The sequence below is a fragment of the Heptranchias perlo genome, chromosome 5, assembly GCF_035084215.1.
Source record: "Heptranchias perlo isolate sHepPer1 chromosome 5, sHepPer1.hap1, whole genome shotgun sequence".
In the NCBI taxonomy this organism is placed as follows: Eukaryota; Metazoa; Chordata; class Chondrichthyes; order Hexanchiformes; family Hexanchidae; genus Heptranchias; species Heptranchias perlo.
Window position 1 is genome coordinate 120,603,221 of NC_090329.1, and position 20,322 is coordinate 120,623,542.

Here is a 20,322-nt window from a genome sequence, read left to right on the forward strand (position 1 = left end):
CATGGCTGATCTTCTATCTCAACTCCACTTTCCCGCCCGATCCCCATATCCCTTGATTCCCTTAGTATCCAAAAATCTGTCAATCTTAGTCTTGAATATACTCAATGACTGAGAATCCACAGCCCTCTGGGGTAGAAAATTCCAAAGAATCACAACCCTCTGAATGAAGAAAATTTTCCTCATCTCGATCCTAAAAGGCCGACCCTTTATCTTGAGACTATGACCTCTAGTTCTAGACTCTCCAGCCAGGGGAAGCAGCCTCTCAGCATCTACCCTATCAAGCCCTCTAAGTATTTTATACGTTTCAATGAGATCACCTCTCATTCTTCTAAACTCCAGAGAATATAGGCCCATTCTACTCAATCTCTCCTCATAGGACAACCCTCTTATCCCATTGGGTTAGATGAAGTAAGGTGGTAGGAGGCTCGCGTGGAGCATAAAGTCTGGCATGAACCAGTATGGCTAAATAGACTGTTTCTGTGCTGTAAATTCTATATAATTCTACGTAAAAGGTATAAACCAAAAGCATAATATCACCCAAAAATGGTTGCTCAAGGTAGCAGGCTTGAAATTAGAACTTAAAAGGGTGGAATTGTACCATAGGTACAAGCAGGAGGTACTCTTCTGTTAGGACAAGAGCAATGTCCCACAAGCCCTCTCTTATCTTAGGAGTGCTTAGCATCCTCATTAGTATGGAAAGCATTCTATAATAGTCACTATAATAAATTCAGTAAATATTTTAAAAACCTGAATTTTTAATACTTTTCTGTATATAAATTGCACAAACTTCAGGTTTGAAGAACCCAGAAGAAACAATCACCCACTACTCTCTCTTAAAAAGATGAAAACGCAGATTTGTTTTATTCATTGCTAAAGTACAGCAGGAGAAAAAGAGGCCACCTGACTAAAACTGCCCTCTTCCCAGGTCAAGAGATGTTTTAAAACACACACACACGCGCGCATGCACACACACAGTGTTACATGCTCTTTTATTTCCAATGGGACTAGATGGCACCTCTGAAATCTGGATCTAAATCTAGGCCGTTATGCAAAGATGAAAACCTTCTGCCCCGCTAGCTGCAAAGGACCCATGAGGAGCAAATTTGGGCACTCTTAAAATCAGTGGTTAAAGGATGCAAATCCCATTACAAAACATAATTTGGCATAAATTGATACCAAACTGTCAGTGTTATTCAGCAAAGCCATAAATGTCCTTGGTATAGGGAATGGGAAAATTTAAGGCTTGCTCTTCAGGGTAAGGTTAAAGCACAATGTAAAGGCATAATACAGGGAACCTTACTCTGCATCTAATTCATTAATTCATGTTATATCTAACCTGGGATTGCTTAATGTCAATTTCTCAGCATCAATATCTCTCACTATAATAAAAGAATTCAAATAGTACTTTTTAAAAAAAGAAATGAATTCCAAAGTGATGGTGGGGGCAGGGGGAGGGAAAGGAGAGGAAGGTAATTACATATTCTACACTGTCATTTTAACAGCATCATAAGGCCATTCAGACTTTGCAATGGGAGTGTTTATTGTAACTTGGAACATTTTTCTCATCCATTCAAAACATTTCATGTTATTTGCAATATAGACTTGAACTGGCTTACATTCACTGGACAACTATAAGAAAACACCTTCATTTGTATAGGATAGCATAGGCACACTTCAATGAATTGCAGCCAAGTGGAAATCAATGTCCTTACAGTTAGACTTCAGCACATATGAGGAAGAATGAAAAAATGCAAAAGACTTCCTAAAATAAACAAATGCATCTGTCTGATTGGCTTCCTTCTGGAACCTGGTGTCAACTATAACTTCCCATTAGCGAAAGCTGCCTCCTGGAACTGAGGAACGTAGGTTTTGAAGTAAGCCCTAATGAATAAAAAACAAGAGGGAGCAGTGGTTAAAAAATGAAGAGCACAAGGACATAGGAAGGACCATTAACTCTTTGATGACTGAACAGTCTCTGCAGTTCACAAAATATATTTAAAAAAACCTCACAAACGTTTTGTAAAATTGAAGATTAACATTTTCTCCTTTTTTAGGTTCTCCCTCTATACAGAACACTATTTCTCCTTTAAGAGAGCAAGTCCAGGCCTCTGCCATTGAGGTTCTGTAACCAACTGCTAGAGGCATACAGGAGCAGATATGCAATTTTTCTCTCCTCCTGTCGGAAGGCACATAGTGTCTGCCCACCGATGGCCCAGCAAAAATTGAACTCCTTCTACAATTAAATCACAGGCACAAACGCCCATCCAGACACTCCATGGTATAGTGCATTGGTGCATAAATGGACTGTGTCATTGCTCAAGTACAAAAGATTTATGTCCAATAAATTTAATACGATAGAGTGGGGGGGGGGGGGGGAAGAAATTCTTCCTGTAAATAATTTTACCAAAAATATCCACGTACTGACACTGAATTTTTTGCTAAAATTATCGATAGGAGGATCTTCAGCTATAAAGCTGCACCTATGATGCCCTATGTGGTAAGGTTCTGATCACAGCCATCATATTGTGGAGTGTGTGCAGAGTAGGGGAAAGATGTCCTGGGTCTCTCTTGCACATCTTATAACATCCAACTCAAGAATGATTCTGGCACAAGCCTTGCAAAAGGTCACCGTAGTCAGGCAACAGTACAGGGAGACGTGGAAAACAAAAAAGGGATAATACAAAATTAATTAACCCCTCCCTTCCAGATTTCAAATACAGAAAAACAGATGGAAATGAATACAAAGCACAAATGTTATTGAGAGTCTTGCTTCCTCCCATCTTGTTGAAGCACAGCTCTTAGTTGTTCAGCCAAGGATGATTTCAATGGAAATAGTTCTGTTCCTCCCCACTCCCAGATTAAATCTTTGTCAAAGTAAAACTGCCTTGATTTGATGTTCTGAGCCCATGTATCAATCATGTCCAGCAGGCATTTTAAACTCTGTACTTCGCCACAGGAGAAATTTTTATAACATTAATTGATCATACTTTTTATGTAGAATCATATTTAACGTCTGCCTTCTACCAAACTATAAAATGTGTTATTCGTTTTTAAAAAAAAGTCACAACCTCATCGGTCAAAAAAAAACTGCATCAGAAACCAAAACAGGGAACAAATGAAGCAATGAAATGGAGTGACATTCTGTTATTGATGTACCACCAGAAAATAGCACCAAAAATGGTCAGATTGTAAAATTAGAGTTAAGCATCAAAATTGATTGAAACAGATCCAGTTAGTGAGATTCCTACTAAATGCACTGGGGCTACTGAGAGTTATCAGAATAGAGGACTTTAACTCTTGAGTACAGTTTGTTTTGCAGGTTTCACTTTTCTGTCTCAGAATTGTGGATGCCATATATCACAAAGCAGAATTTCAGAAATGCACTAAACCACAGGATGTTTTACTAATTCACTGTAAAAATTAATAATACTACTGCAGTAGTCTAAAACTTAAAGGAGCCATGTGTGTGGTGTGTGTGCTACTTTCAACATAAACTATTCCCTCCATTTAATTAACTTTTTTTTGGTGAAGCTTTATGCCCAAAGTGAAAGCGACATCAATTGTTGATATTCAGCGCCAACCTCAAGCATTCCGAGGACAAGGTAAGCATGGCAAGATGCAAAGTAAAACTGTGCCCCATCATTTTTAACCTGAACCTCAGAAAAGAACCAACTGTACCAATGTGAATTTTTCTGTTTTCCACAGTTTATGGCCCCTATGAGTGACAATTTAATGCCAATTGGCCACCAGTTTTGTGCAGTGTACCCACAAAAAACTGTGTTGAGATCACCCAAATTTATTTCCCTTAGAACCAGCAGACTTTCATTACTTCAGTTTGAACCTTGGAGGTCAAAGGACAACATTCTAACGTAATGCAGCACCTTAGCCTTTTTATAGAAAAAATGGGAATTTAATGTAATTTACTGAATTTAATAAACGGCTGCCATTTTGGGTCTCCTTCCTTGTCACAGAGTCACCAAACTGAGTCCACAACAATGCTAAGCTCGTCCTCAAATATCTGATTATACTCGTCTGAACCAGAACTCAATACTGCAAAGAATGTTAATCACCGTCTGGAGCCACTCACTGACCTGTGGCTAGTTTGGAGAGCCAAAAGGATAAGTCCTTGTGGATCTGGGAAAATTAAATCTCTGCTATAAGACAAGAGGCTTGTTTCCATTGATTTTTGATTAATTTATTAAATATGGGTGTGTTTTACATTGACAGTACTGTTTCTCAGTGTTTACTTTCACATTTAAGACAAATTAGCTTGTGATTACAATGAAAAATACTGTACTGTCTGAGAGCAACTAACGCCAAGCAAACAAAATATCTTTTTAATATGGATTTCATTTCTCTTATAAGATGCAGAAACAGAAATTTACAGAATATATTGAGGGCAGCATTGTAAGAGAAATACACAGGAATTACACAACAAAAGTGACTAAATTCAAGGTATACCTAGAATAAAAGTGTTAAAAAGCTGCACTCTTCTTACATTTTTGATTTTGTTGCAGAAATGTCCTCAAAGAGGTAATAACAGGAATATAATACAAGATTAAAAGCATCTCTTGGGTTAAACGGAACAGTTCTCTAACACAGTGCCTGTAGATGTTCTACTTTTGCTAGCCAGCCTTTGAGCTATTGAGAAAGGTCTGGTAGTGAGGTTTCCAAACCCATCTCTCAGTATCCTGGAACTCCATCTGCTTCCTGAATGTAGATGAAAACCACTTAACTTTCACAAACACACACTGAGGATATTGCATTGCAGCTGAGTGCACATTATGAACTTGCCCACCTGCTTGCTTTCTCCCAACGGTTTCTCTTTGTGGAGAGTAGTTGAGCTAATGTTCTTACATTGTTTGAGGGGAAAATGACTTAAGTATTGTAACAATAATTGATGTTCAAAACAAAAAAATTAGTTACGTTAGCTGCAACTAGTAGCAAGAGTGATTCCTATGGCAAAAAAATAAATCTAAGCTCCGTTAATCTTTAAAGACACTTACTTTGCTCTCTTAGCCATTTCATTGCCATCCCAGCGTGGACTGTATGGGTAGGATTTCTGTATCTGTTGATAGAGCTGTCCACTGTTGGTAAAATGGTACACTGACTGAAACGTCAAGGTGGGTTGATCCCGTGGAAAATATAGGGGCAAATCGACTGCAAGTGAAAGGGGAAAAAAATTGAGAGGAAGGTTTGGAAATAAGGGAAGAGGATAAAAAGCAGCCGTTACTCATACCGAAACAGGCAGATAGAAATAAGGGTTGCGTCATTCCTGCTGCAGATGTGTCAAACAATGGTGGATGAGTCATGTCTTCAAGCCAAGGAAGGAGAGTAATCTGTGCTTAATCTTTCTTTGCTAGGTAGCTAGCTTGTGTCAGGTCCACTGAGTTCTCTCTCAATACTTAATGCAATGTGAATTAAAATGTAAAAATACTTAATACATATCTGGATATGCCGTCCTGTCTGGTATTGAACATACTGAAGAGAAAATGAATACATAGTCCTACTCTAACACCACACTGTTTTACAAGATACATGTTCAGTGATACCGAGATTTCCTTCCTTTGTTCTGTGTTTCTATCTATTTGTGCATCAAAGAAAAAAGCTCTACAATTTATAAATGGCTACTTTAAAAAAAAATTGTTCTTGGGAGGTGGCAAGGCAGAATTTATTGCCCATCCATAATTGCTCTGAGAAGGTGGTGGTGGGCCTTCTTTTTGAACCACTGCAGTCCTTGTGGTGATGGTGCTCCTACAATGGCGTTGGATTGCAAATTCCAGGATAGTGAACCAGCAATATCTTTGCACATCAAGAGGAGAGCCTGTCACAAACAGTCTTGTTGAAAACATAAACGTCAAGCATTTCCTTACATACAGTCTGCATTAACTCTTTAAAATCAAATCTACATTGTACTGTTATTTAATTTTTTGCTGTTGATACCCCTCCTTTTATGTTCTTATTCGGGCGGGCAAGCGGAGTTGAGGTCGAAGATCAGCCATGATCTGATTGAATGGCACAGCAGGCTCGAGGGGCCGTATGGCCTACTCCTGCTCCTATTTCTTATGTTCTTGCTCAGAAGCAGGTTTCCATTAGCTGGGAGGGCAGTATGGAAAGGGCCATCATCAACAATATTATGCTCAGCTAACAGCATGAGCACTTTTCAGTGCAGTGAAATGTCTACCTTCAGTGAGTGGGTAACTCAACTACAGTAAAAACTACACCTGGCACTGCAGTTTACAAGACTGCATTTTTCACCTCTTGGGCTTTGGTTTGAATTGTGATTGATAGCATGAAACTTTCTTCCCTTTGATGTCTGTGAGGATTTAAATGAAATACATTGGCGAGATTATTCTCTGAAACCAGGAAGGACCTACATTGGATTCTTGGGGCCTGCTATTAGGAGGGAGGCGGGTTGCCAGCGGGGGGTCGATTGGATGCGTGGGTACCCACCTAGTAAAATCGGTGGGTTCCCCACGCGATCGTAAGTAAATTGAAGCCACTTACCTTGACTTCCGGGTTTCGTGCTGGAAAGCTGCGCAGCGGCGGACTGCGCACCCGCATCACTGGCTGTCAGCTGGAGGAGCCCTATTTAAAGGGGCAGTCCTCCACTAACTGATGCTGCAAAAAGGAACCAAAATTACAGCATGGAGCAGCCCAGGGGGAAGGCTGCTCACAGGTTTAATGATGCCTCAACTCCAGGTCCTCCTGGATGGGGTGAGGAGGAGGGGGAGGACAGAGATCTTCTCCCCGGCGGACGGGAGGAAGTGGCCTGCCTTTTTTTTTATTCGTACATGGGATGTGGGTGTCGCTGGCGAGGCCGGCATTTATTGCCCATCCCTAATTGCCCTCGAGAAGGTGGTGGTGAGCCACCTTCTTGAACCGCTGCAGTCCGTGTGGTGAAGGTTCTCCCGCAGTGCTGTTAGGAAGGGAGTTCCAGGATTTTGACCCAGCGACGATGAAGGAACGGCGATATATTTCCAAGTTGGGATGGTGTGTGACTTGGAGGGGAACGTGCAGGTGGTGTTGTTCCCATGTACCTGCTACTCTTGTCCTTCTAGGTGGTAGAGGTCGCGGGTTTGGGAGGTGCTGTCGAAGAAGCCTTGGCGAGTTGCTGCAGTGCATCCTGTGGATGGTACACACTTCAGCCACTGTGCGCCGGTGGTGAAGGGAGTGAATGTTTAGGGTGGTTGATGGGGTGCCAATCAAGTGGGCTGCTTTGTCCTGGATGGTGTTGAGCTTCTTGAGTGTTGTTGGAGCTGCACTCATCCAGGCAAGTGGAGAGTATTCCATCACACTCCTGACATGTGCCTTGTAGATGGTGGAAAGGCTTTGGGGAGTCAGGAGGTGAGTCAATCACCGCAGAATACCCAGCCTCTGACCTGCTCTTGTAGCCACAGTATTTATATGGCTGGTCCAGTTAAGTTTCTGGTCAATGGTGACCCCCAGGATGTTGATGGTGGGGGATTCAGCGACGGTAATGCCGTTGAATGTCAAGGGGAGGTGGTTAGACTCTCTCTTGTTGGAGATGGTCATTGCCTGGCATTTGTCTGGCGCGAATATTACTTGCCACTTATGAGCCCAAGCTTGGACGTTGTCCAGGTCTTGCTGCATGCGGGCTCGGACTGCTTCGTTATCTGAGGGGTTGCAAATGGAACTGAACACTGTGCAATCATCAGTGAACATCCCCATTTCTGACCTTATGATGGAGGGAAGGTCATTGATGAAGCAGCTGAAGATGGTTGGGCCTAGGACACTGCCCTGAGGAACTCCTGCAGCAATGTCCTGGAGCTGAGATGATTGGCCTCCAACAACCACTACCATCTTCCTTTGTGCTAGGTATGACCCCAGCCACTGGAGAGTTTTCCCCGATTCCCAATGATTTCAATTTTACTAGGGCTCCTTGGTGCCACACTCGGTCAAATGCTGCCTTGATGTCAAGGGCAGTCACTTTCACCTCACCTCTGGAATTCAGCTCTTTTGTCCATGTTTGGACCAAGGCTGTAATGAGGTCTGGAGCCGAGTGGTCCTGGCGGAACCCAAACTGAGTGTCAGTGAGCAGGTTATTGATGAGTAAGTGCTGCTTGATAGCGCTGTCGACGACACCTTCCATCACTTTGCTGATGATGGAGAGTGGACTGATGGGACGGTAATTGGCTAGATTGGATTTGTCCTGCTTTTTGTGGACAGGACATACCTGGCCAATTTTCCACATTGTCGGATAGATGCCAGTGTTGTAGCTGTACTGGAACAGCTTGGCTAGAGGCGCAGCTAGTTCTGGAGCACAAGTCTTCAGCACTACAGCTGGGATGTTGTCGGGGCCCATAGCCTTTGCTGTATCCAGTGCACTCAGCCGTTTCTTGATATCATGTGGAGTGAATCGAATTGGCTGAAGACTGGCTTCTGTGATGGTGGGGATATCGGGAGGCGGCCAAGATGGATCATCCACTCGGCACTTCTGGCTGAAGATGGTTGCAAATGCTTCAGCCTTGTCTTTTGCACTCACGTGCTGGACTCCGCCATCGTTGAGGATGGGGGTGTTTACAGAGTCTCCTCCTCCCGTTAGTTGTTTAATTGTCCACCACCATTCACGACTGGATGTGGCAGGACTGCAGAGCTTTGATCTGATCCGTTGGTTGTGGAATTGCTTAGCTCTGTCTATAGCATGTTGCTTCCGCTGTTTAGCATGCATGTAGTCCTGAATTGTAGCTTCACCATGTTGGCACCTCATTTTCATGTACGCCTGGTGCTGCTCCTGGCATGCTCTTCTACACTCCTCATTGAACCAGGGTTGATCCCCTGGCTTCTTGATAATGGTAGAGTGAGGAATATGCCGGGCCAGGAGGTTACAGATTGTGCTGGAATACAATTCTACTGCTGCTGATGGCCCACAGCGCCTCATGGATGCCCAATTTTGAGCTGCTAGATCTGTTCTGAATCTATCCCATTTAGCACGGTGGTAGTGCCACACATGATGTTGGATGATGTCCTCAGTGTGAAGACGGGACTTCGTCTCCACGAGGACTGTGCGGTGGTCACTCCTACCAATACTGTCATGGACAGATGCATCTGCGACAGATTGGCGAGGACGAGGTCAAGTAAGTTTTTCCCTCGTGTTGGTTCGCTCACCATCTGCCGCAGGCCCAGTCTAGCAGCTATGTCCGGTCTGGTTCGAGGTGGCAGAGGAGGTCACCAGCACCACCAACATATCACGCACCTGCATACAGTGCAGGAGGCGCTTCAATGACCTAGGTAGGTCAGTCGAAGTGATTACACCTACTCATTCCCCTACACTCCGTCTGCCACATCACCGCCCCCACCCCACATCTTCTTCTGCACTGCCAACACTACTCTATCACATCACTCCTCACACCCACTCAAAGCTCATCTTCATCTTACCTGCACTTACTTACCTCGCGAGTACTCATCCCACCACTACCACTCAACCCAATCCTCAAACAATCTCATGGCTCTATCTCATACTCACCCTCTGATGTATCTCTTTCACGGTCATCCTCACCCAACCTGCCACTACCTGTGCTGCAGCCACATGAAAGGGATGCACAAGGGTGTTTGAGGGTTTGTCATCGTTTTTACTTATATTTGATTTCTGATCAACTCACATTACATATTATATTGTACACCATTACTACCACGTCTTGGCCATTCTTGACTGGCTTGTGCAATAATGCCCTTTCATGAGGTTCTCCATGAAGACCCTTGACGCCACCCACTGGGTCACCCTACAGTGGGTGTATGTGTAGTTGCACTACTTTGTGCAGGTGCCTGTTGCGCAACACTGTGTTGTGTAGCTCCACGTGGCGGAGGTGGACGGCATGCCTGGTGAGGCTGGTGATGTTGGTCGTCCTCCAATGGAGTGATGAATGCAGCAATGGAACCCACCCCCCACATCCTGACGGTGTGAGTGTGAGGGGGTCCGCAAAGTAGGTAAATGTGTTTGGACAGCCAAGTTTAGGGTATGATTTAATCATTTGGAGTGTGGAGACAACTGTGTGGCAGGCAAAACTTTGTCAGAGGTGACAGAGTGCCCTGCTACAATGAATGAGGGTTTACCCCACACCTATTAAATGGACCTCTGCAGCTGCCACTGGCTGCTGGCTGCAACACATCTGTTTAAACAGGGAGTGTTTCCCCCAGCATGGGAAACACGCTGTGGGTAGTCCAAAATACGAATCCTCCTAAAATCTCCAACTAATGAGGTCTGTAAACGAACTCAAGTACCCAGATAATGATCTTAAGTGGGATCCCGCTGGCTTTGATTGCCGGTGGGAGTCCCGCATGCGGGGGCTGCGTGCGCACTGATTCACATCATCGGGGAACCTGGAAGTGGGCGGGTTGGAGCCAGGCTCCGGATCCACTCCGGGAATCCCAAATTTTAGGAGCCCACCAACCACGTACGCACCCGCTCGGCCATCTGAAAATTGACCCCTTGGTCTCTGTTGGTTTAGGTGATCTCAGCTGGAGCAGTGGTAGAGGTGCTACAATTGGGCACTCCATTCCTAGAGTAGAGCAAGGAAGACTGGCCACGGGTTCTGCTCTTAACCACTATCCAGTGACCCTTGCTGGAAGGGTGCATGTGTGAATGTCAGGTGAGGATAGATCAGGCTCGGTTGCAATAAGGCCCGGTGGCACTTACTGTCGGGGCTCACATGTGAAGAAAGGCCACTTGTGCAAGGTGCCAAAACCTGTACCCAAGTGAGGAGTCAATGCCTTCAGGAGAGGAGATGGAAGAACATATGATGGAGAAAATTGGCAATAAAAAATAAATTTGGGCTGTTATAACAGTTATCAGTAAACTGGAGTCCATGGTACAAAACTATCTATAAGCTTGCACAAATTGCCACTAAGCTGTCTGTCTCTCTCAAGAATGACTGATGAGAAATATCGAGATTATACTGATGCAACAGTGGGTGCTCTTCTGATGCTTGGGTTCAGGTGCAATATTGGGGCAGGGTACAGGAAGTCCTATGCCATATTCAACATGTTAAACTTTTGATATTTGATGCTGACATTGAGACACAAACTTGCAAATATTTTCCCTTCTCCAAAGGTGACATCCCTTACACTGATGAGCACAAGATACGAAACCAAAAAGTGCAATTTAAAAAAAAGTTTTCCTTTTTTTGCTCTATCCAAGGTATGCATTATCCTCCACTAAAAGGGTGAGCAACCTTCTCCCAGCTCTGATTAATGCTGCTCTGTAGATGTATAGGAAGACTGTCCCTCCAACTTTTGATCTCTCCCTGTGAGATAAATCCTGTCCTCCATTTGGCATTCACCATGACAACAATGTTAAGACTGGGAATTGTTTGCAGAGTTTGGGGCTTGAATCCATGTTACAGCCCTCTGTAGCACAGAATGCTGGTGCTCCAATAGGCTCTGCCACTGCACTAGCCCCATATTTCGTCTGTCCAAACCAAATGCATATTTGAACTGAAACTTGGTTAGTTCTACTCAAATGTTACTTATCTTTACAAAATCCCAATTAGTTTCTCATGGCCAGTTGTGTCTGGCCAATCTTCTACACAAGAATTATGTTTGCTTTGTTTGAAACCATAGTTTAAGATAAACTAGTAGTTTCAATTGACCTTTATTCTAATGTCCAAAATCCAAGTGTCATATAGTCGCGCTTATGCACATGGGGGTCAACATCTGTTATCTAGACACAAAGGATTTCTAATCTACTGATTAAAAGAAACAGCAAAAGAAACAAAGACGATTTTTAAAAATTGCTAAACAGCAATGTGAATCTAGAAACAGCAGCTCCGCTCACGTGTAATTTTATTCACATTTAAGGACTGCAGATCATTTCCAAACATTACCCTCATCAGTATAATTTGCAAACGGCGTGATATAAAATCAGAATTTTCACTTTTGTTGACTCTTCTGTAAATTAAGATGGGCATCCATCAGCCATATGAAAATATATTTTGTTTCATTATTTTTGCCTTTGTGTGTATTTGAAATTTCTATCAATACAATTTTTTCTGATCAAAACAAAGACAAGCATGCATGTGCCAAGATAGACATGTGTACATTCGCTCCTGTGCTTTGGGGAGACAGTAGTCTTGCCTACCCTTTGGTTGGTATAGTTAGACCTACACACAATTTTTGTACCATGCAACAGGATGAAATAAACACTAAAAGAGGGTTAAAGTCCCTTGAAATCTAGCAACATACTAGCAGGAACTGCTATTTGGCCCATTGAGTCTGTTCTGCTATTTTATTTGCCATGGTAGCTCCATTTTTTAAAATCACAATTCCTCACCCTTTCTCCATATCCTTTAATACCCTTACTTCCCAAATAAATATCTATTTTTCTGTAAGAAACGCTTTTCTCTAAGCAGTAACAACGCAATTCAAATGTATTCTCTGTTGTCACCTTATTAAAAATTTTATACAGCGAAGAGCGTGCTGGTTTCCCCATCAATAATAGCACGTGTTATAGATGCTTGCCGTTGCCTGTTCATAAAGCTTGTGCAAATCACTGAAAACAAGTTCTAGATCTCTATAGCTTTCCTACTAATCTGCTAATTCCTACTTCCTAGCAGTACATTTTCAACAATCACTTTTAAAAAACATAACTGAAGTCTGCCTGGTTCTCAAGCTTAAATAAGTGCTATAATCGTCAAAAGGGTTAATACTCAAGTAGACTCTAGACAGACTCATGAAGCAATACACCGTTAAAGACTTTTGGTGTTGAAAATAAACCACATCACTTATACAAAGAAAGTTTAGGTCACACAGGATACTCAAAGCAATAGTTAAGTGTTTTCTTCCCCCCAGCAAATGGATTTAATTTATCATAAATTAGCAAAATATTTCATATTTAATCCCATCTCAAAGTTTCCCTGATGATCATTTCTCGCCAATTGAAGATCTGCAGACATGCCAAGGAGTTTTATCTAACAGAAGACAACTCCCAATCACAAAGGCACTGATATGGGGCGACACTGCATCAATAACAACAGCAAAGTTCATTGGAAGACAACTTTTAAACCAGGTGAAGGAGCCAGCTACAGTTGAAGTGCTGGAGGGTAATTCTTTGCTGTAATTAACCTGTCTAGCATATTACTGTTTCTCCCAATCATTTGTTCTCAGTGTTATCAATGTCTGCCAATGTTGTTTACAACACATTAATGTGACCATAACTCACAGTTTACAGAAGGGACCAATGGTGCAACATCAGTTTGGCAATAAAATTTAAAGTTCAAGGCAAGGTTCTGAAATTCATATACAGGGGAACAAGGTTTAAATCCCAGCAGACACAAGTTAAAATTTAAGAAGTAAGAAGGGAACTTGAGCAAAACTTTTCATCCAAATAGTAACCGTTTTGTGGAATAAGATTCTTGGAAAAGGCTAAGGAAGTGACACACTGGTTGCATTTCTGGAGAAAGGAAGGATTGAAGGAAACTGTAAGAAGGCAGATTGGTGAGGTTGAGATTAAAAAGAGGTGCTTGTTGGGCCTAGTAGACCTTTCCTCATGCTAAAAAAATGTCATGTTCTTTTGTTTGGTCTGCACACATTTTCTTTTGAAAGAAGAGGACCAAGCTTCTTTATTGGAAAGCTTTGTGCATTTTATTTGCAGAATACTATGTGGACATTCTCAGATCTATCAAAAATGGTCCATCATCAATTTGCCCCTTTCTGGGAGTCGTGTTTGTTCATTACATTTCTGCTGTAGCTGCCTGTGTAGCAGCACATATATTTACAGTTAAAGACAGTGCCAGACTTGTTTAATTGGGTGAATGGGAGAAGAGTCAGTATCAGACAGATGGATCTCTCTCTAAAAGTACACACCACTTGATCAGGAGCATCGTGGAATACAACTGTAGAAAAGTCTGCACCCCAGATTATCCTAATTGCCCAGCTGAAGGCAGACAGCATGATGGTGCAAAAAAGCAGAAGTGCAGACTTGATTATGTGACCTGTATTCTTTGAATTACTGACACCAAAAGTAAATCCACAGAAAACTTAGTGCAGTATAATAGGGAGCAAAATAGACAAACGAAACAACAGAACTTAGCATCACCCTGACAGCTTCCACATAAATAAACTGGGCCAGTAAAGGGCTTGAGGCACTGTTAGACTGTTTTGGCTTGCACAGGCATCAAAGGGTCTGCTACTTTAATCTACTTATTGCTATGAAAAAAAGCGAAGAGCAGAATGAAACTTGCATCAATGACATGTCTTCCTATGACAGCCCTCGACATCTCTGGTTCCATGCATCAGCTTTAATGTAATTTATTTTTGAAGTCTAATTCTACACCATGATTAGTGGTGGATCAACTAACTGAAAAAGTGGAAGCCACAAACTGATCAAGCCCTCCTTCTCAAGTTAGGTGGAATAAATGTAATAACTTGCAACATGGATGGGAGAATGTAAAATAATTGCGAATTACAGTACCTCAAAGGGACATGTAATTTCTGCTCATTTTTGTAAATACTTCTTCACAGTTTTAAGCATACAGTGAGCAGCACTGTTTTCACTACAATAGAATTTTCTTTTACCTAATTGCTAGAAGGTTTGGTTACATAAAAGGGAACTTGATTCCTAGTGAAGACATTGAAAAATCTGATAATACTGCAAAGCAGTTTTGTTTTCTTAAACAAAAAGCGCTACTTCTGAGTACTGTGAAATCTACAGGAAACATTGTGCGGGAATTGGCAGAAACATTTCGACAGTAAATGCCCCTTCAAGTAGTGTAGCACAAGATGCCCTGACAACGTTTCATTCAGATTAAACTATAGGAGAGTTTAAAGGGAAACTCTGGGCTCAAAACAACATAAATAAATAATAATAATACTTGAACTGATGAAGTATCATGTAGGTAAACACACAATGTTCCCCCAACATCTGTTCCAAATGTATTTTTATCGCATCACTACAAAATAAAAACAAACTGCCAAGTGAATAATTTTTATTTACTGAATGTCTATTTGTAGGAGAGATTGTTAGCAGCCTATTGTCATCCACTCATGTAACACTCTGCTACTGCTGGCTACAATACATAGGGAAATAGTACAAGAGGACTTTTAAAAAAAAATTAGATTTTGTAATTTTTTTTTACTAGGGTCAATAGAAGAACCTCCTCTGTGTTAATGGTTATTCTATACTCTAGCAAGAGATTAAAAAAAAATGCACAGAACTTTTTGTACTTTCAATAGTATGCAGTCTGATATCATGGGCTCGATTTTGGGATCGTGTTTCCGGCGGGTTCCCAGCGGGGTGGCCCCGAAAATCCCGATATCCGGTCACGTGACCGGATCGCGCCGAAATCCCGGCCACTTCCGGGTACCGCGCTGACGTGCGGGGCTGCGCGCGCAAGCCCCGCTGGTGGGAATCCCGCAGGCAATTAAAGCCAGCGGGGTTCCACTTGAGAGTACTTACCTTGCTCGTTGTGGTCAGTTAATGAGCTGAAGCAGCTGTCAAAAGAGGAAGTGTGGGATTTTTGGTTCAAGGCAGTGAGTTTCCCACACTGGGGGAAACAGTCCCTCCTCAACCAGGCGTGTTGCAGCCAGCAGCCTGTGGCAGGTGCCAAGGTGCGCTCCACGGGGGAGAGCCCTCACCCACGCAGGAGGCCACCGCGTCACATAGGGCAACCCCTGCCCTCCACCACCCCCCGCCAAGCCAGAGGACAGACCGACACGAAACCGCAGCCCCAGTCCGAGGAACCACCCACCTACCCTGCACAACCCCTCAGACCAACACCTGCCAGATGGGTGGTGTGTGGACACCCTCGGAGGACGAAGAGCATGACCAGCCCCAGCAGCCTCGCAGTCCACGCCGTCCGCCGCAGAGACGTGGATCCCCCCAACACGGTGTTGTTGCACGCCCACCTGCACAGCAGGAGGGAGGGCTACCGCAGAGAGAGACGCATCGCAGAGGGCACTACCCTCGCCACAGGGTCCACAGACCGAGGCGCAGCTCCCCGGACCTCTCCGAGCAGCAGTGCACAGGGAGGCGCAGATTCGCTTGACATGTAGTCGTGGAGATCTGCAGCCTCTTTCATGCCGAGCTGCTCCTGGCTGGCCCCAGCACCAACTGCTTACCTGTCGCTGTCAAAGTCACCACTGCCCTCCACACCTTCTCCTCCGCATCCTTCCAGGGTGCAGCCGGCTACACCGCCGATGTCTCTCAGTCGTCTGCGCGGACGAGCCCTGCAAATACACCTGCACCTACTCTGCAGTAACACGATGGGTGGCATCAGTGGTGGGTCCTCATAGTGATACCCAGGAGCGGCCATTATTGGACACAACGGACAGGATTCGCGGAGACATGGCAGTGGTGGTGTCAATATAATGTGTGCTGTTTGTTGCTCTGAAATTCAATATAGGTAACACCCATGACAAACCCTCAGACACCCTTGTGCACCCCCTTCATGCTGACGACACGTTTGCCTTACGCTGCCTACTGCACATATGTGATGCATGCCCTGTGGCTGCAGCACAGGTGGTGGCAGGTTGAGTGAGGCTGGCCGTGAGGGAGATGCACGGGAGGGTGAGTATGGGATGGAGCAATGAGATTGTATGAGGATTGGGTTGCGTGTTAGTGGCAGGATGAGTACTGGCGAGGTGAGTAGGTGGAGGTAAGATGAGGATGGGGTTTGAGTGGGTATGAAGGGTGATGTGACAGAATAGTGTTGGCGGTGCCGAAGGAGATGTGGGGTGGGGGCAGTGTTGTGGCAGACGGAGTGTAGGGGAAAGACTTCATGTTCTCACTGCGGCTGACCTACTGCGGTCATTGCAGCGCCTCCTGCACTGTATGCAGGTGGGCCATATGTTGGTGGCGCAGGTGACCCCCTCTGCCACCTCGAGCCAGGCCTTCTTGGTGGCAGAGGCAGGCCGCTTCCTCCCGCCCGCCGGGGGGGAAGATCTGTGTCCTCCCCCTCCTCCTCACCCCATCTGATGATACCTGGGGTGAGGCATCATTAAACTGGGAGCAGCCTTCCCCCTGGGCTGTTCCATGCTGCAATTTGTTCCATTGGTTGCAGCATCTGTCAGTGGAGGACTGCCCCTTTAACTAGAGAGCCTCCAGCTGACAGATCGTACTGCGCATGCGCAGCCCGACCGACGCGCAGGCCAGCGCCGTGGACCCCGGAGGAGCAGGTAATTGATTCCTATTAGTGGGTTGCCTGCTACGATCGCGTGGGCAACCCACTAATTTCGCCGTCCGCGTTTTCGACGCTCCCGGAGGACCACCCGCTGGGAACCCGCAGGCCTGCTAAATTCGAGCCCCATAACACGTTGACTACTAATGATGTATTTCATTCACAATAGTGCACTAGTGCTGAATGAACGAGTGATTCTATTCCTGTTTGCCACTTTAAATAATCCAATTGCAGAAAAACTAGCTTGAATAAAAATCCCCTTTCTGGTGGGTTCAAAAAAAAATCAGGCACACAAAATGTGATTTTTGACTTAATTCTAAACTGTTGTCAAAAGAAGTGGTAGCCAGAGCCAACCCGACTACCCGTGGTTCATCTCAAGGCTTTCTGTTCCTTTCCTTGGGAGTGATTCCAGGAGCAGTTACCTGTATCATGGCTCCTAAACCTAAGGATTCAGCCACTTTTAACAAACTCTGCACGTATCGCATTCATGCACTCATAGCGGGCATGCACAGCAATTGGTGCAAGTGTTTTTAAAAGCTTTTTTGAAAACATTTTTATTTAGTTTTAAAGCATCAGTTTCTGGAACCACAGCACCAGTACGTGCTCCTGAAACCACTTAAATTGTAGTGTGGAAAGGAGTTTGGAGCAATGACTTCAACTGTAGCCCTAATCTCTGGAACTCCCTCCCTAAACCCCTCTGCCTTTACACTCCTCCTGCACCTTTAAAAATCTTCTCTTTGCCCAAACTTTTGGTCATCTTTCTTAACTTCTGCCGTGACTCATTGCATTGATAATGATAATAAAATGTTCTATTCTCTTAAAAATACTACTGCAACAACTTGCATTTATATAGCACCTTTAACATGCCAAATTGCTCCAAGGCATTCACAGAGGAAAAGGAAAAAAAATGAATGCTGAGCTAAAGGAGGAGATATTAGGAGGAGTAACCAAAAGTAAGCCTAAGCAGGCTGTAAAGGAGGAGAAGTAGGTGGAGAGTCAGATGAGGTTTAACGAGGGAATCCCAGAACTTGGGCCTAAGCGGTTAAAGGCCATGTTGCTGATGGCAGGGTGAAGGGAAGGGGGGATGCACAACAGGCCAGAGTCAGAGGAAAGGAGAGTTCGGTGGGGGGATGTTGTAGGGCTGGAGGAGGTTACAGAGATAGGGAGAGATGAGGCTATGGATGGATTTAAACGAAAGGATAAGAATTCTACATCTGAGACTTTGGGGGACCAGAAGCCAATGTAGGTCAGTGAGCACAGGGGTGATAGGCAAGTGGCACTTGGTATGTGATGAGATATGGGAAGCAGAATTCTGGGTGAGCTTAAATTTACAGAACATGGAGGAAGGGAGGCCGGCCAGGATAGCATTGGAATAGTCAAGGCTGGAGGCAACTAAGGCATGGGGGAGGGATACCATGGTAGATGGGCTGAGGTGGATAAGGAGATGGGCATCGTTACAGAGCTGGAAGTAAGCAGTTTTTGTGATCGAGGGGATATGGCTTGGAAGCTCATCTTGGGGTTGAATAGGTTGAGAATCATCTGGTTCAGCCTCAGATAGTGGCTGGGGAGAAGTATGAAGTCAGTGGGGCGAGGGTACGGAATTCGTGGCAGGGACGAAGGTAATGGCTTCAATCTTTCCACTGTTTGCTGCAGCATATCCAAGATTGCATGTTGGAAGAAGCCTGACAACTCAAAGAGAGGTGGTGGAAAGGTAGAGCTGTGTGAATGCTGACCCCATGCCTGCAGATGATGTCATGGTGCAGCATGTAGATAAGGAGGGGGGGGGGGCAGGGGCAAGATTGGACCCTTTGGGGACTCCCAAGGTGGGTCTGCAGGGGTGGGAAGAGAAACCATTGGCAGAAATGTTCTGGCTATGATTGGAGAGGTAAGAATAGACCAACCAAGGGCAGTCGTACTGAGCTGCACAACGGACGAGTGGAGATGGAGAAGAATGCTGCTGTTAACTATGTCAAAGACTGCAGAGGTCAAAGAGGGATAATGCACCAGGGATTCAGAGAACGTGGCTATAGTAGGGCCATTTCTGTGCTGTTGGAGGAGCAGAAACTTGGTTGGAAGGATTCAAACAGGGAGTTATGAGAGACATGGGCATGGATCGGGGAGGTGACAACATGTGGAGTAAGTGCTGACTTTACCAAGCACAAGGGCTTCAAAAGGTAGAGGTGAGGGAGTGGCTTAGCAAAACAACAGCTGCAGAGGTATTGTGGCGAATGGAGGGGCAAAGGCCAGGTAGCACAGAGTTTGAAAGTGCAGTTATATGTGACTTGCATAAGGAAACGGGGTTAGAAGGGGTAGCGGGATCAGATACAAGAATGTGGTTGGAATTGGCCTCGTCAGTGGGAGCTGACGAGGTAGAGGAGTTGGCCATGAATATGGGTAGAAGAGTTTTTATGGAAGGAGATGTTTAAGATGAGCTGGAGGAGAGAGGGCAAGGAAAGCTGAGATGGAGACAGAAATCACAGAGGATGAGCCTTTGCTCAATGTGGAGACTGAGGGTAGAAAGGAGGGATTTCTCAGGGAGGAACTTGGGGGGTACTGGTAGACAATGAGGAATTAAAGGAGAAGTGCTTGAAGGAAGAGATAGTGCCAAAGGAGTTGGGGGGGGGGGTGGGGGGAGGAGGGAAGAGACCAAGGTGTGATTTTGTGATAAGAGCCACTGTGGTGGTTTGGGTGGGGTAGGTGGTGGAAAGTATAACCAGGCAGGGAGGCTTTAGTAAGGGGCAAGGTGTTGGTACTGTGAGCAAGGGCCTTGTTCACCAGTGAACAGAAATTCTGGAGGGAAATGCATGGAAAAGAAAAATCGGGCGGAATGTAAAAGGGGCGGCCGGTTCGTTCTCCCCGGTTTTGCACTACCACCCAAGGTGAATTTCACCCCTATATATCTTAATTGCCAGTAGAATAAAAATTGCTCACAATTGCTTACAATCACAATCCATATAAAACACCATCACACTTGCTAGAATATGTTTTGCTTATGGCTCCCAAAGATAGCCTTACAGAACTGATATAGTGTGTTAAACGCCAAATTAAAAAGGTGTGTGTTTATTAAGAGAAGAATTTGTTTTGGCACCATGCCTTTGCAGAGTTTAGTGATTTAGAAAGTCGTTGGAGGAGGTTACAGAGATAGGGAGGGGCGTAGGAAATGGCTGTACTAAACCAGAAATTTCTTATC

The 20,322-nt window shown here is 44.5% G+C and overlaps 1 protein-coding gene across 2 annotated transcripts in view; it reads right to left on the reverse strand.

Moving 5' to 3' along the window:
• Nucleotides 1-833: 833 nt before the first annotated feature.
• Nucleotides 834-20,322, reverse strand: part of babam2 (BRISC and BRCA1 A complex member 2) — a 204,712-nt gene continuing 185,223 nt past the window's right edge. For both annotated transcript variants that reach the window (XM_067985138.1, XM_067985139.1), the window contains 2 exons: nucleotides 5,007-5,160; nucleotides 834-1,881 (listed from right to left, as the gene is read on the reverse strand). In XM_067985138.1, coding sequence (XP_067841239.1) covers nucleotides 1,818-1,881; nucleotides 5,007-5,160 — 218 coding nt within the window. In that variant the 3' untranslated portion in view covers nucleotides 834-1,817. The remainder of the gene's footprint in view (nucleotides 1,882-5,006; nucleotides 5,161-20,322) is intronic.